Source organism: Condylura cristata, unplaced genomic scaffold, assembly GCF_000260355.1.
Source record: "Condylura cristata isolate star-nosed mole 26May11 unplaced genomic scaffold, ConCri1.0 scaffold00032, whole genome shotgun sequence".
Lineage (NCBI taxonomy): Eukaryota > Metazoa > Chordata > Mammalia > Eulipotyphla > Talpidae > Condylura > Condylura cristata.
Window position 1 is genome coordinate 2,000,965 of NW_004567133.1, and position 20,095 is coordinate 2,021,059.

General features: G+C 52.5%; 1 protein-coding gene across 3 annotated transcripts in view; it reads left to right on the forward strand.

The window, feature by feature from the left end:
- SDK1 (sidekick cell adhesion molecule 1) overlaps positions 1-20,095 on the forward strand; it is a 450,881-nt gene that overhangs the window by 415,778 nt on the left and 15,008 nt on the right. For all 3 annotated transcript variants that reach the window (XM_012731947.1, XM_012731948.1, XM_012731946.1), the window contains 4 exons: positions 4,975-5,136; positions 5,735-5,860; positions 14,733-14,897; positions 17,697-17,834. In XM_012731947.1, coding sequence (XP_012587401.1) covers positions 4,975-5,136; positions 5,735-5,860; positions 14,733-14,897; positions 17,697-17,834 — 591 coding nt within the window. The remainder of the gene's footprint in view (positions 1-4,974; positions 5,137-5,734; positions 5,861-14,732; positions 14,898-17,696; positions 17,835-20,095) is intronic.

Sequence of the window (20,095 nt, forward strand, 5' to 3'; positions counted from 1 at the left end):
TGCATCCCAAATCAGTAATGTGAAAATATGAAAGAAAAAGTGTGTCTCACACAATCGATGGACGTTGGTAAATAACAGAAGAGGTGATGTGTGAAAGAAGTTCAGAAAAGGGCAAAGGGGGCATGACACCTCATTGACTCAGAGCCCAGCTGTCTGCTGTGCGCATGTCAAAACCAAATGTCTGCCCGGGGGCAGGTGGCGGCCCGGCTGGGAGGGGCACAAACTGCGAGGCCACCCTTGCTCCCCCAGCAGGGTGAAGGCCGAGAATTGCTGAGGCTTCCGCTGCGTTCACCAGGGCCACACATGCCCATGGCTGCACATCCGCACACCTCGAACTGCGCACACGGTTGCAGGAGCCACATCGCAAACACTGTTCAAGGGTATTAACCAGCCAGTGCCATTGAAATGAGAACAGATGCAAACCCCACGGCTCTGGTGGCCCTCCGAGCCCTGCCTGCCAGGCAGTGAGCTTGCCCACATCGCCCCGAGTAAGCGACGTAGTCTGGGGACCAGCACATCTGTGTGCATGGACTCTGTGTGCAGGGTCTCTGGCACCTCCGTGGGGGCACCCAGAACCCCGCCCCCTACTGCTTCTCTGGCTCCCCAGGCCAGGCCACACAGTGACCGTTGCCCGGGCTGCCGGGGCAAGACCTGCACAAGCTGGTGACACCCCCCTCCTGGAGCTGCTTCTGGGGTGTGACAGCTAGCTCCCCACACACTCCCCCCACACACACACCCCACACTGCTGCTTTTATTCTCAGTTGCCAGACAAAGTGATAGGCTTGCAGCCATTTGCTCCAAGACATTTGCCCGTGGCCTGCAGTTGGAGAATGATGGGGAAAGGTGGGCTGATCCCTGGCCATTGGGTTCAAGAGCCAACGTCTAGTCTGGCAGCTGACGGGGAGAGACAGTGTGTGTGTTTCTGGCAGGAAGTGTGACCGTGGCAACACAGACACGGAGCCTGAGGAGCAGCTGTTAGAGCTGTTCACGCTCCAGGCTGCAAGGCCCACATGGGCTTGTCACTCTCTCCAGTGACAACCGGTCGCTGTCACAGCTGTCTCTGCCGCTTTTCGCAAGAAATCATAGGTCACCAGCGTTGTCTTTTCGGGCCTCTGGGACACCTGGCTCTCTCAGCCTACTTGTCCTGCCTTTTGTGAGGAGCTCATGGGCTTAGAATTAGGAGCAGGGGAAGAAGCCCTTTGGCTTTGCCGGCCCCTTCACTTCCCAGACTGTGAGAGTGACCAGAACCCCGGACACCCCATCTTTGGTTCTCCCTGGGCTAATCACCCCTTGGATGATGAGACATCATGACCCGCTCTCTCTCCTCCTCAGGGCTGACAGCCCGCCAGCCGTCAGGCCTGATGCCCACGGCCTCCAGCGGAGGGTCGCCCCTGCCAGACACTCACACAGAACACGAGAGCCTGGCCGCCAGGGCTTCCTAGCCGGAGGGCCGCCCAGGGCCACGAGCTCACCTAACCGGTGGCTGTGAGGTCACGCAGCTGTGTAGGAGGCACAGGGTGCGGTTCCGAGCAGATGCCGGCTCGAGCTAGACGCTGCACTGGAGAGGGTCCTGCTCTTCTGTGCGGCGGCTGCCCGCTGGTCTCCCGGGCTGCTCTCGGCAGGCTCCAGGTAGGCACCAGCAACCTCAGAACAGTCAGGGAAACTGAGGCTTACGGAGATCAACTGCCCGGCCCAGCCTCACGCAGCTTGTTCAGTAACAGACCTAAGGTCACTTCCAGACCCCATCCTCACAGCCCCTCCCTGCCGGCGAACTCTGCACACTTGAGTGAGAACCCTCACTCGGCGAAAGGCGCAGCCAGCAGCACCACCCAGGGGTCCTTTCTGCTCTTAGTTGCATGGGGCATGCTTACCTCCTGGGGCTGATGTGGGCAGAGGGGGCTTGGACTTGAATGCTGGCCGAGATGCCGTGTGACTGAAAAGACCCTTCACTGTGGGGTGGTGTGTGCTGGGGGCAGAGGTTGCACAGAAGACAGGGTGGGGTGGGCACCACTCAACCACAGTGCCCGGCTGAGGTGGAATCCCAACCCGCTCCTGCGGCCCCCAGAGTCCGGCCGCCATGCTGGGAATGACTCTCCCAGCTTCCTGGCTCCTCCTGTTGCCCGGAGAAGTTTCAGTATCTCCGTCTACCCTCCACAGCACTGGCCACTCCGATCAGTGTGCTGGAAGCTTCGATGTGAAGCTTTTGGAACAGGGTCTCTTGGAGAAGCCCCATCCTCACTCCCTTCAACGCTAGATCCGAGATTCGCATCAGAGAACCGCAGGCCATAAGCAGGTTGTTTGAGCGATTCTCAGTACTTTCATATACCTCATAGAATCCACACACGTCCCAGAACGATGATTGCAAAGGTACTGAAAACATCAGGCCTTTTTATTTGGAGCCAGAAATCCATGAACTGTAGTAATTATGATTCTCTTGTGTATGTGAGTGTCTCACAGATAGAAAAGAAATGTAAAACAGTGCTCTCATGACTGACTCTAGGGCCTTTTCCATGGCTCCTCACCCAGGCCTGGGCAGTACCAAGGACCAGCTTCTGACTCAGATGCACCTGCCCCAGTCAGAGGAATGGCAAGCCCAGAAACTGGCCCGGGCCACCTGCATGCTGAGGCGGCCCCCTCAGTCCCTGGCTGCCCCTGACCATGGCACGGTACCCCAACCTTCTGCCCACAGCACCTGGCCACATGAGCACTCATTGAGGCACGTTCCAAGGAATCTGATTTAATGGTAGAGCTATTTTTACGTTGTAAAAACTGTTTTAAAAGATAATATTTTATGTGATTGCATCCCAGGGCTTATAGTGTGGAGTATGATTTAAAATTTAACTGAATAGGCCCTCCCTGGTGGCGCAGCGGGTTAAAGCACAGCACTGAGAATCTGAAGCCACTTCCGCATGAGTTCGATTCCCGCCTGCCGCCTGCCCCGGAGGAGACCACATGGCGAGCCAGACCTCTCCTGACCCGCCCGCTGCTCCCCTCAGCAGTGTACTTCGTCGATCTGCCTGTTCTGCTCCCCACTCTGTCTCTGGTGAAGCCTCTCACCGCCCCTGAGCCTCTGGCCTGTACCCCAGTTCTGTATGAATAAATAAATCTTTAAAAAAAAAATTTAACTGAATAGGGCCCTCCCTGGTGGCGCGACGGGTTAGGACGCAGTACTGCAAGCCAGCTGCAGCCACCTCAGCGCAAGTTCAACCCCCAGCCCAGGAGGTGACCCACATGGCACCGCAGACCTCTCCTGACTTGCCTGCTGCTCCTCTCAGCAGTGTACTTTGTCAGTCTGCCTGCTCTGCTCCCTGCTCTGTCTCTGGTGAATCCTCTCGCTGCTCCTGCATCTCTGGCTTGTACCCCAGTTCTGTATGCATAAATAAATGAATCTTTTTTTAAAAGAAGTATGTTTTTTAAAAAGCTGGCTAAATAAATAAATATCTGACATAGTCCAGGATGGTAGGAAGGCCAGACCAGCTCTACCTCCAGGTGGCAGAGAATTCACAAGTCTGTGTGGCTTGGTTTTGCCCTGGGGAGAAGGAAAGCACTTTGTAACAAAGAAAGGGGAGGCCACCCAGAGTAATCTTATATCCAGCAGGACCCTGTCCATTTGCTGGTGACCCACATTGTGTGTGCAAATTGTCACCCTGGAAGCCCCTGTCTTGAGCAGTGTGAGGAGAGGGGTTCAGACTGTCTGGACAGAAATGGCCCTGCATTTGAGAAAAACTCAAATTTGGAGGACACTCAAAAAGCAGTCAAGTATACTTTGAAAGGGTAACTTAGCTGAATAAATGCCATGGCATAAAAACAGTGAACCCACTAGAAGATATTTTGAAGACCCGAAGGATTAGGGAAATTTGCTTTGGTGACGTTGAAAGGTGAATGCATTTTACAGAAGCAGCTTTCTCTACTTGGGAGGAAGGCACCAAGCAGCCCTTGGAGCCCAGGGCAGGCCGACCATTCACCCCTGACTGGCTGGCCAGCGGCAGGGCCCAGGAGCAGCAGGGCCAGCGCTCCTGAGCAATGTGGAAACCACTTTTGACCACTAAGTGTTGGAATGGCTCCCCCTGACACGTCCTCTGAGGAGCCACGAGACAGATGTCTGTGCGCTGGCAGAATCTTTGACTTAGTTCTTGTTTAATGGATCGCCTTCAAACTTAGAACCCCGTTTTCCCTTCTAGAAAGTGCAGTTTGTGTGATTTTCAACATGTATCTTCTTCCCAAAATGTTAAAGCTCAATTTTCTAATTAATACAACTTAACGCAACCAGCAGGACTTTTGCTTCATTTGTATATCTATGAGTGAAGACTTGGTCTCTATGTTGTCATGCTCCCTAAGTCGAGGCATCGATGTATGTGATGACAAATGTTCCCTCATCCTTGTTTCAAGATGCAGGGAAGAAGTTGTTAGGAATGCTGAGGCCTTTGGGCTAGAAGTTGGCAAACCACTCAGGCTGGGGACCCCTGTGGGGGGGCCCACCTTTTAACTAAAATAAAAAATCTTTCTGCATCTTCTTCCATCTCTCCTCTCCCCCATAACTAAATTAAGGAGCTTCTGGTCACCATACCACTGACGCAGGGCTTTGTTCATTTCAAGTCCAAGTGGGAAGGGCACCCCTTCCAGAGTGTCAGCAGGGGGCCTGACCCAGAGTCGGGACCGGCCCTCCTGCAGGGTCTGCGCCTGCGCCTGGCTCTCCCTCGGTGGCTCACGTCATTAGTGGGCTCAGGGGGCTACCCCCGCCCCATGGTGTTCTGAGGTTTGCTTCGTTCTTTGTCAGCATTCACTTATCAAGCTTGAACTCTAATTACACTTATCTGTGCTGAAAATTGTCTATTATCACCACTTAAGCTCCTCCTAATTGTAAGAAATAGTTCCTGCGCAAAGTGCGGGCGGGTTTTCCCTGTTATCACAGTGGCGCGGACAGTGCTGATTGCTCCTCTGAACATACTCTTGTCTCTGCTTTGGCGGCCCTAGGGGTGAGCAAGGTGGTGACGGTGGATGTGAAAGGGAATTGGCAGCGCTGGCTAAAGGTGCGGGATCTCACCAAAGGGGTGACCTACTTCTTCCGTGTGCAAGCGCGGACCATCACCTACGGGCCCCAGCTGCAAGCGAATGTCACGGCCGGGCCAGCCGAGGGTAAGCCCCCACGCACCGCTGTCAGACAGCTCCCCGAGTGGCGGCGAGCCTCCCTCCTCGCGGGCCCTCCAGCGCCGGGTGTGCCCACTCTTCGCGTTCCGCGGTGTGCGCGCGAGCAGGCACCAGCTGGAGAAGGTAGCAGCACTGTGGATGTCTTCAAAGCTTGTGTCAATGCGAACTTCTGCAGGTGGATCTGTTAACTAGAGAGGAACAAATTCTTCGGTGTTAAAGCCCATAAGGTTTTTGTTTTCTGGGGGGGGGGGGGGAATAAGTTATTGAATTCAATCTTTCAAATAAGATATCGAGAAGATGTTCATTTCCCATCATGAAGAAAGCCATGAGGTTGCCCCCAAACGAGGCGGGCCTTCCCTTACCAAGGAGAGGGCGGCAGGATCAAGGCGGGGTAGTGCCGCCGCGTGCCAGGAGCTCGACCGTCAGCTCCACCGTCTTGCGGCCACGTGGGGGAGCCAGCGTCAGCCTCCGCTTTGAGAACTGCACTGCACGTGCCAAGCCTCCTGACGATTCGGGTTCAGAAACCACCCTCACCCCGTCCCACTCCCCAGGGCAAGTGTCAGCCCTTCTTTTCTTTTCTTCCCAGGTTCTCCAGGGTCCCCTCGAGATGTCCTGGTCACCAAATCCGCCTCTGACCTGACCCTGCAGTGGACGGAGGGAAACGCTGGCCGGGCACCTACCACGGGCTACGTCATAGAGGCCAGGCCCTCAGGTAGGGCGGTGGCCCCCCGGGCACCTCCTCTGGGCCCTGGCGTGGTGTCCCCCCTCTCCAAGTAAAAGGGGGTTTCTGTAAAACTCGAAGCCCGGGGCCTTGGCCTGCCCACACCCACCTCTCCTGACAGTGAGTGAGGAGACAGCCGTTCCCTCGAGTTGGGGCCCCTCTCTCTCCTTTCAGTTTTCCTGATCACAGCTACACCTTCATCCTGGAAGGCACCATGTTCACAATCTGGCCACGCTACACATGCTTAGGAGCAGGGTAGTTGTCACTCAGATATGTACACGAGGACCTTGGGGCTCGAAGCTTTTTCAATTTGCCAGCGAGATCCCAGGCTGTTTTCACCAGGGCTCTGAAGGGTCACAGACTGGACTGGAAGAGTCCCGCCCATGTCTGACCACTGTGAAGATCCCCGTTAATAGGAAGGCTGACACGTCTCTGCATCTTTGCAGCTTCTGAAGATGAGGCCTGAGATCATTTCCCACCTGCCACGCTAAGAGGGGCCCCCTGCTTTCTCCCAATCAGCTGTGAGAACAAAGGGTGGGCATTATTGGAAAGTGAGTTTCTAACGGGTCGAGTCTGATATTACTGCTTGAAGCTAGAGCCTATCACCAGACGCAGACAACACAGCATATTCACTGTGACCTTCAGATGGTTTCAAGTTAATCACAAATAGCTGAGCATGGAAGTGCACCATATGCCAGGCAGCTTTCAGGGAGAGAACCATCAGACCCCGCCCCTCCCACTCCCCTTTGGCAGATGGACTGCAGTGCTGAGAATCATTTTAGTTTAATATTTACAGAAGCTATTAGACCAGGAGGAACAATCCCCAAAGTTGCATACATCACTGTCAGAGACATCTCTCCTCCCCCTCCAAACTGCTTTTGAAAGATTACTAGTCATGAGTGCCTTCTAGAAACCACACACATGACAAATATATGGACACATGTTTAAAGACAATATAAAAATTCTCTGGCTTAGGAGCTGCACAAGTCCAGACTGAGGGACCTGACAGTTTCTGTTGAGCAAAGCACTCGGTGTGTCCTGGAGGCAGCGTCCTCCCAGCGTCACCTCTGAGAGCAGATAGCTCTAGACTACGGCTCTGGCTCTTTGCGGATGACATCTGACTCAAGAACACGTTCAGAGACGGATAAGAATGGGGAGCTCTGAGCCCAAACCGAGAACCTGCGGAGCTGCACTGGCCCGCAGGGAACAGCCCAGTCTTCTTCCCAACCCAGGGTAGGCATTCCACGACTTTATAAACTCCTCAGGTCTACCAAGGAGTACATGGTAGAATTCAGTAGATCCACAAACTTTGATGGGAAAACACATTTTTATTTTCACAGACCTTGGTATTTCCTTCACTTCTAAATGTAGGTGTATCCGTCAGCGAGGGCTGCTGTAAAAGTAGCCTGCGTCGGCTGGCTGAAATTTGCCATCTCCCGACTCCAGAGGCTGCAAGTCTAAGATCAGGGTGAAGGTGGGTTTGTTCTTTACACGGGGATGAGGGAGGATCTGTGCCTGGCCTGGCCTCTGGCTTCTGGTGCTTTGCTGGCCATCTTTGACATTCCTTGTCTTCTGGAAGCATCACCCCAATCTCCAGCTCCACCATCACTTGACTTCCCCCCCCTGTGTGTCTGTGCCTAGATTTCCCCTTTTTATCAGAACACCAATCAGCCTGGTTTAGGGCTCACCCAAATGGCCTCATCTGAACTAATGACATTTGTAAAGATCCTATTTCCAAATAAGATCACATTCCTTGATCTCTCAAGATGCCTCAGCTATGTTCAGTCAAGTGCACCAATACATCTTGGAAAGGAGCATTTTCATGTCAGAGATCAGCCTATGGGGAATGTAACACATCACCAGCCAGACACGGTGCATGGGCTCAGAATCTTAACACTAGTGAACACATTTCAGCACTTTCCAAGAAATGATAAGGTATTGATTCGCAGGCTTGCCTGGGGAGCCATTTAAATTCTCCTCAGTTATCATGTGCACACCCATCCTCCATAATGACGAGTCAGGGAGCCTATTGGTTAGAAGAGCAGCTGGAGAGAGCTGGCAAGGCGCTGAGAATAAGAACTAATTGGATGTCATGTCAGCGAGGGTTTCACGCTGAGCTCTGCGCCTCGGAGGACCTACCTTGCCCAAACTTAGAAGGCTTCTGGGTCAGCCAGAGGTCTGAGCTCAGCAGTCAGGACCAAATGTGGAAAATGACCCCGGGGGACTGAGACATGACAAGAAACTGACCTGGAACGAGCTGTCTTTTTCAATGATCTCTAAAGATTTTGCTTTCACTTGCGTTTTGCTACTCAGACTGGGAAACAGGCTGCCAACGATTTCCCCTTTCAGATTGTTAAGTGAATCAGGGCAGGCAGCTGGACTCACGGTCTTGTCGTTGCAAGGCGAGAAAGGCACCGCCTCCCTTCTGTGGCTGAGGCCAGCAGCAACTCCGAGGCAAATGAAATGCTTTTATGGATTGTCAATATTTAAACACCTTGCCGGTACCTGAGGGCTTTGGATCTCAGCTGTCATCTATTACAGGCCTCATTACACAAAACATTAACTGCTGTATCATCTCATTTTCTCCACCGAAGCTCTCTGGCAAGACTTCTCCAGGCCTGGGAGTGGTTTCCCGAACAGAGCCTGGTTCGGGTGCACGGGTCCTGCTTTTCGTTGGAAGGGTCGTTTTCCATAGGGACCGCCAGCCCACCTGGCGTCTGGGAAGGCCGAGGACTTGGTGTTGGGTGGCTCTGGGGCCCCAGCTGTCTACTCAGCCTGGCTTTCCCACCCAGCCAATCTCTGTCTGATCCCTGGGAGGCAAGAAGCTCATCGGCATGGTGGTCGGGTGGCCAGCAGGCTTGGGCAGCCAGACAGATGGCAGTAGAGTCTCTCGCTCTTCCACATCCTCACTTTAACCCCCTCAGACTCCACTGAAAAGCCCCATTGCTGCCCTAACGTCAGTTCGCAGCACTGAACAGCAGCTGAGGAAATTAGCATCAGGGTCAAACTTCTGGAGAAGGGAGGGTCAGTGAGCGTGGAGCCAGGGACATGACATCAGGCCCCTCGGGATGGCCTGGCCCAGGATTCATGTCTCTGGCGGGGCGTACGTTTCCTCCAGATCAGTGTTGCAAAGCTCCCTGGAAGGCGGCGGAAACTGTGCAGTGGGCATATGCAGATGATTTATTTACACAAATTATCCCAAGGCATTTTACTGTGTAGATCACGAAGCCTAATTTACATATTTACACAATAGACTAGAATGGCACTAAAGGAACTATAAATATATTTTCCTCTCCAAAGCAGCCATGAAATACATATTTAGGATGTTTCCAGTGCAAGCAGACATTGTATTGCTTTTTTCACAGTAATGTATTTCGCCGGGAGAGGAGAGCTGGTTACACTGGGTGCAGGCCCGGGATGCTCCCCTGTCCACTTGGAGTGCAGCTGGGAGGCTCCCAGGTCCCTCCCCGTTCATTTGGTTCATTTCTGGGCTCTGGCCATGGGAGTTTCCATTTGAACAGAGATGAAAACCAGTATTTTTCCAAATCAGTATTTTTCTGTTTAAAATCCACAGAAGTCCCCAAGTCAGCAAATCCAGCACAAAGGCTGCAGCTGCAGCACTGACTCGAGCTCTGCCCGGCCGCTCACATCTTGTCTCTCCTAACCACAGTCGTTGACAGCTTGTCAGCTTTGCACCCCGGCTCTTTCTGGGGTCAGTGCCCATCACAGGCTTCCTTTGCATTTAAACCCGTTCATGGTTTTAGCTCCTGTATTAAGCAAGGATCAGATAAAGGGTAATTTTTTTTATCAGCTATGGTTCTGTTTAAGCCTCGCCTGTTTCCGTTATGTTTCGAACCCAGATTGACCGTTTCTACACACAGAGATGGCACTGGTGAAGAAATAAACAACTGGCAGGCTTCTGTTTGCTCAGAGCTGCAGGCTGACAGTCCAGTTGTTGGTTGTGTGAGTTAGTGGAACCAGAAATCCCAGGCTGGAGTGACAGTTCCATTCAGCATGGAGACCCTGTGTAATTGTCCATGAAATCAAACTTTTGTATTGGCGTGGCGTCGGCCCTGGTACCTGCAGCGCACAGCTCGGGTCTGGGTGTTCGGGGATAAATTGAGCAATGAACCCTCCGATGTGCCTGATCTGGGCTCCCTCTCAATTCCGAAAGGAGGTGTTCATGTCTCGATGTTTATTAGGACACTGTCTGGGACACAGGTGCCTCCTCCCGCGTGGGTGGGGAAGATGCTGGCGCCAACAGGTTAAACTGACTCACTTTGTTCTCCAGGACAGTCTGTGTACGACCTCAAAACCTAGTTGATGGAAAAGATTTCTTTCATCAGTGATCTTCAGTACTATCCACTCGTCCACCTTCCGAGTAGACAAATAAGGCAATAAAGGCAGCAAACACAGAGAGGTTCTGCCCTCTAGAGAATGACCAACCAGCTGGGATTCTCACTCAGCTTTCCTCTTGAGGTGGACGGGATTTCAGGCATGTGAGCAGCGTGTGGCAGCAAACAGGAGTAGCTGACAAAGTGTATTCCTCGGCGGGTTTCCTGCCTTTCTGAGTGCAGCGGCATTTTCCAAGTGTTTCAGGAAGGAGGTGTCAAAGGATAGTGGGGGCCCAGCAGACACATGACTGGGTTCACTCTGCTGCCACACACCCCTGTCCACACAGATATCAAGATCCGGCAGCCTGAAGGCTGATGTTGCCCCCCAGGAAGTTCAAAGCCCTGACTGCAGCAGGGACAGTCACCAGCCACCAGGCGCCTGCCATCCGGCATATCATCTCGAAAGACTGATCTTCAGCTCAGACTGATCTTCAGGGCAATCATAGGTTTTCCCAGGATGGCCCCCAGGAGCTCCACTGAGGGAAGGGAAAGCCAGGTTGGGCTCTGCTCCACTTCCCAGCAGTGAGCACTACCTGAGGTCTGAGAGCTGGCTGAAAGGAAGGCTCAGGGGTGGCTTTAAAAAATACAGGGCTGCTCTACTCTCAAATTTTGATTGAGATGGAAACCCAGGCGCTGGGGATTATCCTGGCGCGTGGAAATCAGCTGCACAAATCTCATTATGGTTAATAGTTCTGTAATGCTATTTTTCCCCCTAATTTGTAGAGATACTTTTCTCCATCGTTGATTTATTGAGATATTTAACAGCATAATACAAATGAGAAAAACAATCCACAGTGGAGAAACAGAGTGGACGCTTTAAGGGCCGCCCGAGTTTTCCTACCCACTCATGACCATAACATAAATGTTAGTGTGGACAGATAGCCCAGTGAATTGCTAGTGAGATCCAGAGTGCTGAATGTGCTGATTTTGGGAAGGAAGAATTAGGCAGAATAAAAATGTGAACATTTTCTTCTGTTAATTCCGAAGGAAATTCTCTTGGTATGATCCCCCACCCCGACACTTTTCAGTGTAAATGATTTGCTAAATAAATCGTTCTGTGCTGAGATTCTGTATCAATATTTTAAAATGTTTTTATGAAAAATGCACACACTCCTAGAGCTATGGCTGAGTGCTTAAAATAAAATGTGGCCTTTAGGTGATGGCAAAAGAAGGGAAATAATTTTTTCCTGCTGTAGTAGGAGAGCATTACAGAAACATTAATGCAAAGACATTCAGAAAAGCCACTCCAGAAGCAGAGACCTACTCAGAATGTCAGAGAACACCTTCCACACGCTTGGTCCCTTGATTTCAATGGTTTTAAGTAGCATCTAGTTTGAGCCTGGTTGGTTTTTTTTTTTTTTTTTTTTTTTTTTTGTCTCCTGTACAGCATAAAATCGTGTATCTTTTTAGATGAAAAATATCATACCGTTCACTCAACACTCAAGCCCCTGTGACACTGACCTGTTGTAGTAAGCACCGAAAGAAGTGCTGAAGCTGGTGGTTATTTACTAAACGTCCACTTGTACGAGGCCTTGAGAAAGGTTATAGGGGTGCAGCAGTGGAGGAGGTGGATCAGATGGACATATTGATCCAATTCTTGGAAAGCTCAAGAGCCCAAACCACTCGGTAAGGGTGACAAGGGATCGAAAGCCCATTGGTAGAAGCGACCATTTCTTCTTTGAAGCAGGACCAGGGTTGAGGCTGGAAAGGGCGCAAAGACCTTGCAGATTTTCTTCCACCCCTGCCCATAGATCATGCATAGCTCATGGAGACTAGACGTTTCTTCTGATTCCCTGAGGGGTGGAACTTGACCAAAGAGTGAGTCCTTAGGTCTTGTGGAAAGAATGCATAGAGGAGGAACGCCGTGGAGAGGAAGGGCAGCGGGGTTCCTAGGCTGAGGTCGCTGCATGCGGAGAAAATGCACCCTCTGTGCCTGCTACTCCTGATCATTCTCGCGCAGAGCCAGAATATAAATCACATGTAGCAATCATTTCATTTGCAAACCTCAACATTTTAGGAAGAAAAAGCTTAAGTTATAGCTTGCCATTTTGACATTATTAGTGATAATGGATGTCGTGGTGAGAAGTGACTATAAATGTGGATATTTAGAAATAAATAGTCATTGTTCTACCTTCCTGCTGTACGGAGATTTGTACCTTTAAAATCTCATGAACACCCAGTCCTTCATTAACCTGTGACTCTAAGGACTTACCAGGTGCAAACTCTAAATCCTATGCAAATATAGACTTGAACACTAGCAATTTTCCTTCTGTTTACTGTGGAGCTAATTCACTTGAACATATCTGGTGTTTCAATGTGTGTGATAAGTTGGTTTCCAGATAACCCTTCGCTCCCCATAAAGCTGTCAGCACACTGCATTTCATATTCAGGTGTGCTTTTTCTCTCCAGAGATCCTGCTCTTGTTAAAAGATCACATACCTAAACCTATAAAAGAAGTATAATTCTTGAAGGACTGCTGCTTCAAGTGAACGTTTCGGGCTCTAAGCCCATTTTTTTACTGGCCTATAATAGCCTCAGGGATTAGATTGCCATTTTGTTTATGCTCATGCAGTATTGGGGGTACTATGAGTGTGCCACTGTCCTGTGCACCTCGTGAATATTAACCAATTTAATCCCAGCAGCAAATCTATAATGCAGGTTCCTTTTCTGTGACCATTCTATAAACAAGGCACAGAGAGGTTAAGTACTCTGTCTAAAGTCACACAGCACCGAGGCTCTCTCACTCTGACTTCGTAATGGTTAATATTGCTGTGGTCGTTGCCCCTTCATCCAAGCACTTCTGCCTTTCTCTCTGTGTCCCAATTTTCTTCCGGATTTAAGTTCAATTTTTTGTTGTTTTCCTGTGTGACAGGGTTTAAGAAATTTGATACATGCTTTTATTGTGGCCAGATATATCTATCATAAAATTTCCCCTTTTAACCTTTCCTTGGTGGGCAGATCGGGAGCACGAGGGCCTTCCCATCACTATGCGCCATCTTCACTGCCACCCACAGGACTTTGTCTTCCCAGAGTGAAGCTGTCCCTGCTAAATACTGACTGCTGCCTCCTCTCCCCAGGCCTGGGAGTAGCCCCTTCTACTTCTACTTTCCGTCTCTGGGGCAGAAACCCCTCTAGCTCCTCATTAAATATGCTTCTGTGTCTTTTTTTTCACATAGTAAAAATGTCCTCTAGGGGCCCTCCCTGGTGGCTTCAGCGCGAGATCGATCCCCGGCCAGGGAGCTGACCCAGATGGCGCAGCAGACCTCTCCTGTCTCGCCTGCTGCTCCCCTCAGCAGTGTGTTTCAGTAGATCTGCCTGCGCTGCTCCCCACTCTGTCTGGTGAATCCTCTCATCCCTCACCCAGCACCTCTGGCCTGCACCCCAGTTCTGTATGCATAAACAAATAACTCTTCTTTAAAAATGTACTCCAGTCCCCTCCATGCTGCTCATGTGTCAGAATCCCCCTTCCTTCTCAAGACTGATGAACACTTGGTTTCTCCAATCATCCTTGAATAGACTTTTGAGTGGCTTCTATGCTGGGAATAATTCTCTGTGAACAAGGGTATATTAGTTTCTGTTCAAAATTCAACTTTTTTTTTTAACTCATACTTGTCTTTGGTGGCAACCGGGCATAGACATAAAAACAAGATGGTCTTAAGGCAGGTTTGATGCTACAGCCTCCAAAGGACGCTCAAAGTCAAGGGCAGCACTTGAGTTTAGTTTGAGAATTGAAATCAGGATCCTCGGTCTGAGAGAAAGGCCCTGGCAGGGGTGTCTGGGAGCACGCGAGATTCCCACGACATTCCTCGTCTCCATGCCAGCTCCCCCAAAGCAAAGGCCCCAGTTGTGGACACTGAAAAGTGGCACCAAGCACCACAGCTACCTCGCAAGGCTGTGTGGAAGTTGAGCTGAATCTTCACAAGACTGGCTGCTAGGTGGTGAAAGAAACTGCAGTTTAACATTTTCTCTTTGACCCGCAGCTGAACTGTCATTTCCAATTAGAAAGCAGGTGGACCCAGCACTCAGAACCATGGCTGGTGTGTGCGGGCACCAGCTCTGACGGCAGGAGCCCGAGGGGGAGTCACGGGGTTCGGGGAGGTGGGGTCAGAGGGCTATGAAGGGGAGTGTGTGCATCCGGGACAGCAGCAAGCCAGAAGGGACAAAAGAATCCTCAGCCAGACATGAGATCAAGTCAGAAACCAGAGGGGCGGGCTTGGGGTCCCGTGGGATGGTGATAGGAGCAAGGGGTAAGTTGGGGAACTGCCACTGCCCAGAATGCAGCTGGGGCAGCGTGTGTTCCCTGTGAGAAGTGTCTCCCTCCCTCTGCCCCCAGCCCTGTGCAGCTCACCACGGCCTCGGCCGCTGGGCCACCAGTCTTGGGCCAGGGCGCCTTGAGCTGACCAGTGCAAGGGGCTTAAATTCAAGAGAAAAGCACCTCTGACCTCTATCGTGTCCCTCTTCTCCTGCAGATGAAGGCCTGTGGGATATGTTCGTGAAGGACATTCCGCGGAGTGCTACATCCTACACCCTCAGTCTGGATAAGCTCCGGCCAGGAGTGACGTACGAGTTCCGGGTGGTGGCTGTGAATGAGGTGGGCTTTGGGGAGCCCAGCAGCCCCTCGACAGCTGTGTCAGGTAGGGAGCCTTCGGAGAGGCTCAGGGGAGGGGCTCCTGCTTCCTGCGTCAGGAAGGAAGGTGGGGAAGAATCATGAAGAGGCCAAGCACTGTGGCAGTCTCTGACAGAGAAAACAGTGGGAGTCCTGGCACCCTACAGGCCCACAGTAGCCCCGCCAGGCCCCTACAGCGCCCAGGGTCAGAAGCCTGTCCTCACCACACTGTTCTCAAGTGATTGTTCATTTTTCCCCCTCATTGTGTACAAGATATGTACAAGAGTCAGGACAGTTGACCTGAGCTAAGCAAGCCTTCTCTGTGTGCCAGTGTTCCCGAGCCCCAGCTTCCAGCCCCTCTTGTTAGCGGAGACACCCTCACCAGGGAACCACTTGCAATGTTTGAAAAGCAAAATTTCCCAGCTAGTGCTAGACACTGGGTTGTGTCTGACGCAGCCCCACAAAGCTGAGGAGCAGAGCACCTGATGCAGGGCGCAGGGCTCTTCCCCTGCGGTGGCAGCAGACTGATGCAACTGGGTGTCACAGGTGGGGAGAGACGGACGGCCTGGGCCTCAGGAGGGACTTCTCAGAGGAGGGCGGTCGTCTGAGTTTTGAAGGCTTTGCAGGGAGTTGTCACAGGCAAAGGGAAATCCTCCCAATGAAGGAGGCAGAGGGGGCGGCAGAGACAAGTTCTGGTTATAATCCAGGGATAAGGGGGCGAGTGAGGGAGAGGTGGAAAGCAAGGTGACTTGGCCCAGACTCACTCCCTGGCGCCGGCCTTACCTCTGCCTGCACTCAGGAAAATTCCCTCCACCCCCCACCCCTCCCCAGTGATTGCATCTATTAGGGCAGAGGTCTGGGGGTAGTGACTATTTTCAACACTACTGTGACTCTAAGGTGCAGCCAAGGTTGGGAGTCAGGGCTCTAGAGGGGCTTTTGGGGTTGGAAGGCAGGCTGACAACGGGAAGCTGTTGGGGTGGGGGCCCGGGGGGTGCCGGTGCTTGGAAGAAGTGTCAGACTTTCGGCAGAACCCAAGGGAAGCACGGTGTCGCCTCCACTGCTGCTCTTCCTTAGGAGCAAGAAAGCTATTGACTAGACCTGTTTGCATTGAAAACATCCCTCATCCTTTCTTTGCATGAGCTTGGAGAAAAGAAGGCAGCTGTGGGGTTAGGGCCCTTCCCCCTAACTCCTGGTAGCTCAGTGAGGGGCTTCAGTGCCCCACCAGCACGTCTACAAAATCAGATCTCACAAAAAACAAAAATTCCCTCATTTCTTTCATTTCATTATGAAAAATATAAACATACCCCAAATAGAGATTAGAATGAAGAAACCAAGCACCCCTCATCCCAATTCAGCAACCCGAGATTCGCCTCACTTGGCTCATCTATGAAAAATCGATCTAAAGCAATTCCAAATGCACAGAGCTTTTAATTCACAGAAGGTAGCTGAGGACAGAGGCTGGCGCCTGCGTGAGACCTCAGCGGCCTCCCCCTCAGCCCAGGGCCTGTAGCTTGCCATTTCCCTGAAGTCCACTGCATCCAAACACTGGCCCTGGCTGTCCACTCCTGGAGCCAGCCTCAGTCACCCTCCTGAAGCCAGCAGGGGGGTGTCCTGCCCTGGGGTGGGTCCGTGCAGGATAGCCAGAGTCTTTCCTCTGCCCATTCTAGGCCACTTCCACGGGGTGGGCTTGGAGAGGCCTGAAACAGCCTTTAACTTTTGAATTCAAAATGCTGTCATCTCAGAAATCCTGTTCTGTCACATCCTCTAAAGCAAACCCCCTCCTTTTTCCAGTGTGCACGTTTCACAACTGTGCGCTGAGGTATATCACATAAGGCAGATGTGTTCTATGTGGGTCTCCTCCACTGGGAAGCCTCTGGGCTCCGGTAACAGGCTTCCTGTTCAGGCCTAGGCTTGGGGCTGGGAAGCAGCTCCCCTGCAGGGAGGCAGGAGGAAAGCTCTGAGTGGGGCCTCAGGGCATCCCGCACTTTCAAAGAAACAATTTCCCACTTAGCAGTTCCTTGGAAACAGAATAAAACACGAGGAAGCAGAGTATCCCTTTTCCAAGCAACTTTTAAATGAAACCTGTTCTGTTTGTTTCTTAAAAACATACCTGCAGGTGGGGCCAGTTGCTCTGGGCGGTCCTGCTGGAGGTGGGGAGTCAATACCACCCCATCCTAAGGCCCTGGGCTGGTGCAGGAGGCCCCGGAGCCTCGCCAGAGCTCAGGAGGGCAGGACCGTGGGGCCCCTCGGGCCTAGACAGTGTCCTGACGGGGAGTCTTAGGAGGGGGGCGACAGATCTCCACCTAGGAAGACCTTCTCCTCGCTGCCATAGCGGGATGGATTTGAGCAAGACAGCATGAAGGGGAAGAGCTGGGAAATGGCTGCAGTGGGGTGTAAGGGGCAAGGCCCCCCAGCGGGCAGTGGCGAGGGGTGATGGGAAGGCCGGTGCCCTGGGGAGCTGTCTGGGAGGGCACCAGCACAGGGAGCCATCAGGCAGCCCAAGCGTGCTTGCTCCTCCTCCTTTCAACCTCGTCAGCAGGTGAAATCCCGAGATGTAAGTGTGGAAGGTGGGGAGGTCTCAGGGGAGGGCAGCACCCACACCAGACCCCACAGAGAAGAGGGGGGCACCCTGCTGCTGAATCCCGGAAGCTGCCGAGCCCACCCTGCCCCCGACGCGAGGTTGGGGAGGCCGGGCAGGGGCTGCATCACTGCTGCAGCTGCGGATGTGCCTCTCAGCCTTCCCCCTGGACACTCCCCCCCAAGCCCCCTCCCGCTCAGGGGCGGGGCATCTCTGCCGCCTGTGCCACGTGTCCCTGTGCCCCCCCAGCGCAAGTGGACGCCCCCTTCTACGAGGAGTGGTGGTTCCTGCTGGTGCTGGCGCTGTCCAGCCTGATCCTCCTCCTGCTGGCAGTGTTCACCCTGGTCCTGCACCGGCAGAGTAAGAAGTACAAGAACTGCGGCACAGGTGGGTCTCTCCCCTGCACACGCTCAAATCGGTGTTCGCTTGGGTGTTCCCTCCTGGGTCTGTCATGACAGCAGCCATGTTTCCCGTTCATTTGCCTGTGGGTGGCGAGATAGATGCTCGGAGGCAGTAAACCTCCAAAACAAGCCAGAGCTCTGGCCCAGATTCCAGCCCTGGCCCTGCCCTCAATCCACTGGCTGTATGCCACGGAGATGTCGTTTGGTCTCTTTGAATCTCAGTTTCCTCCTGCGCACTGTTGCTCAGACGAAGTGGTCTTTATGAAGGCGATTAGAAAGTACAGTGCATCCAGCTGAAACACTGTGCTTCTAGGTGCTCCATAAACAGTGAAGCAGGACCCATCTCAGAAATGTTGCCATGACTCATGGAATGTTCCAGAAATGTGTGCCTTGCCTCACACTCCTCATTCCAACTGTGATCCTCTGAGGGCTGGTTCAGCATGGTATTCTCAGCGCAAGCTCCCTGCATACAGCAGGTGCTCAATAAATGTCGGTTGCTGAATGAATTGTCATCATTAGAGAAACGGGCAAACGACCATCCAGTGGGACTCCACTTCGGGAAGGTCAGGGACTGATACTTCCAGGAGACAGAACAGCGATCACCTCCTGGCTAGGAGTGTAACAGAGAAGGCGCAAGGAGGAGCAGTCTGCAGCGCCGGAGTGCCCGTTCCCTGCGCCCGTGGTGGGCTCTAGGCCTTGGTCTCCCCACCCCTGCTCGGCCGCCACTGACCCAGTGGCCACGCTAGCAGGAAAGGCCCTTCATGCGCCGGCTCCATCCTGCAGCTTCTCCCATATCAGCTCTCGTCCTTTCTTCCTAAAAAGGTGGGCCCTGATGAGTCCCGCTGCATGAGCCCCCGGGCCCCCCACCCCAGCCGTGGGCACTGTGTCCCTCTGCCGGAAGGGTTCATAAAACCAGGCACCTTAAGCCCCTGCCATTTGCCTTCGTAATGTTAAGCATTTCATCTCTCAAAGAAAGGATGTATTTTTTTCTGTATAAATTCACTTCTAACAAGTGTTCCAGAATCAGATTTTATTCCTACGGGATTTACAACGCACGGACGGCGTGTCACTTTCCCGCGTTAATGCCATTTCAGAACCCTGTGCCTGGCGCATAGGAAGTCTCCCTGCCGTTCGCTCTCTCTGTCCATCTGGGACACAGACCCGAAGACAGAGCTTGCAGCTTCTGACACTCCGCCTCACCCTGGAGTCTTAATTTAACATCATAATTGAAGCCTAGATACAAAATACTAGTCTACCGGCATGTCTGCCTTCCCGCCGGGAGACGCGCAGAACTCACACCTCTGCCATGACAGCGTCGCTCTTCCTGACCCTCTTGTCCTGCCTCCTGCTGCCATCCTCCCCGACCTCCTCTAATGTGGGTGTCCGCCTGTCACCTCCCAGCAACCCAAATCCCTATCGTGAGCAGCTTGGTCGTTCGTTGCCACTCTCTGAGCCCCGCGGGCCTTCCTGTGGCACGCAGACAGAGCACTGTGCCAGACCCCGTGCTAGGCCCCGCAGAGGGGAGCCCCGGGGGCTCGGGAGGGGCGGTGGATCAGCACCCAGCGTGGAGCCCCCGGTGTGCCCTCCACTGCCCTGCGGGTGGCGGTGGGAGCATGGTGGTCGAGCCCCGCCTCACGGAGTGTGCGGTCCAGTAGGGGAGACACGGGCAGCCAGCAGGAAGTCAGCTAGTATGTAAGTGAGAAACACGGTCTCGGGATGAGCACTGTGGGGGTCACAGTCGGGGTACAGGACCCTGGGCAACAGAGGCAGGAGAAGGGGAAGCTGCTCCTTCAGGTGAACGGGGACATTCTCTGGTCTCAAAATATTTGACTGTGATGTCAAAGAAGGGGGTGAGTAAGTCCGGAGCATTTCTGGGGACAGGACCCCCAGGGTGGTGAGGGGGTGGAGGGAATGGGGTGACCAGCCCTAGCGTGGGACATTTAAGCGGGGTGAAATGGGTCATCACGGAAAACTGCTGAAAAAGTGTGTTATTCATTTGATCTGCTGATGTATTTTAAAATGTGTTTTGATGTGTACTTATAAATGTACCTTTTAAAAGTGGTTTTTAGTTGGTTCACAGATATGTGCAACCAAGAGCCATAGTAGATTCTAGAACATTCTCTCGATCTGAAGAAGAAACCCCGTGCCCTCTGCTTCTGGCCCTTTATAAATCCGTTTTGTGATATGACCATGAGGTGTTTTTTTATTTTAAAAATTCCTAAATATTCATTTCCCTGGTTTAAAAAA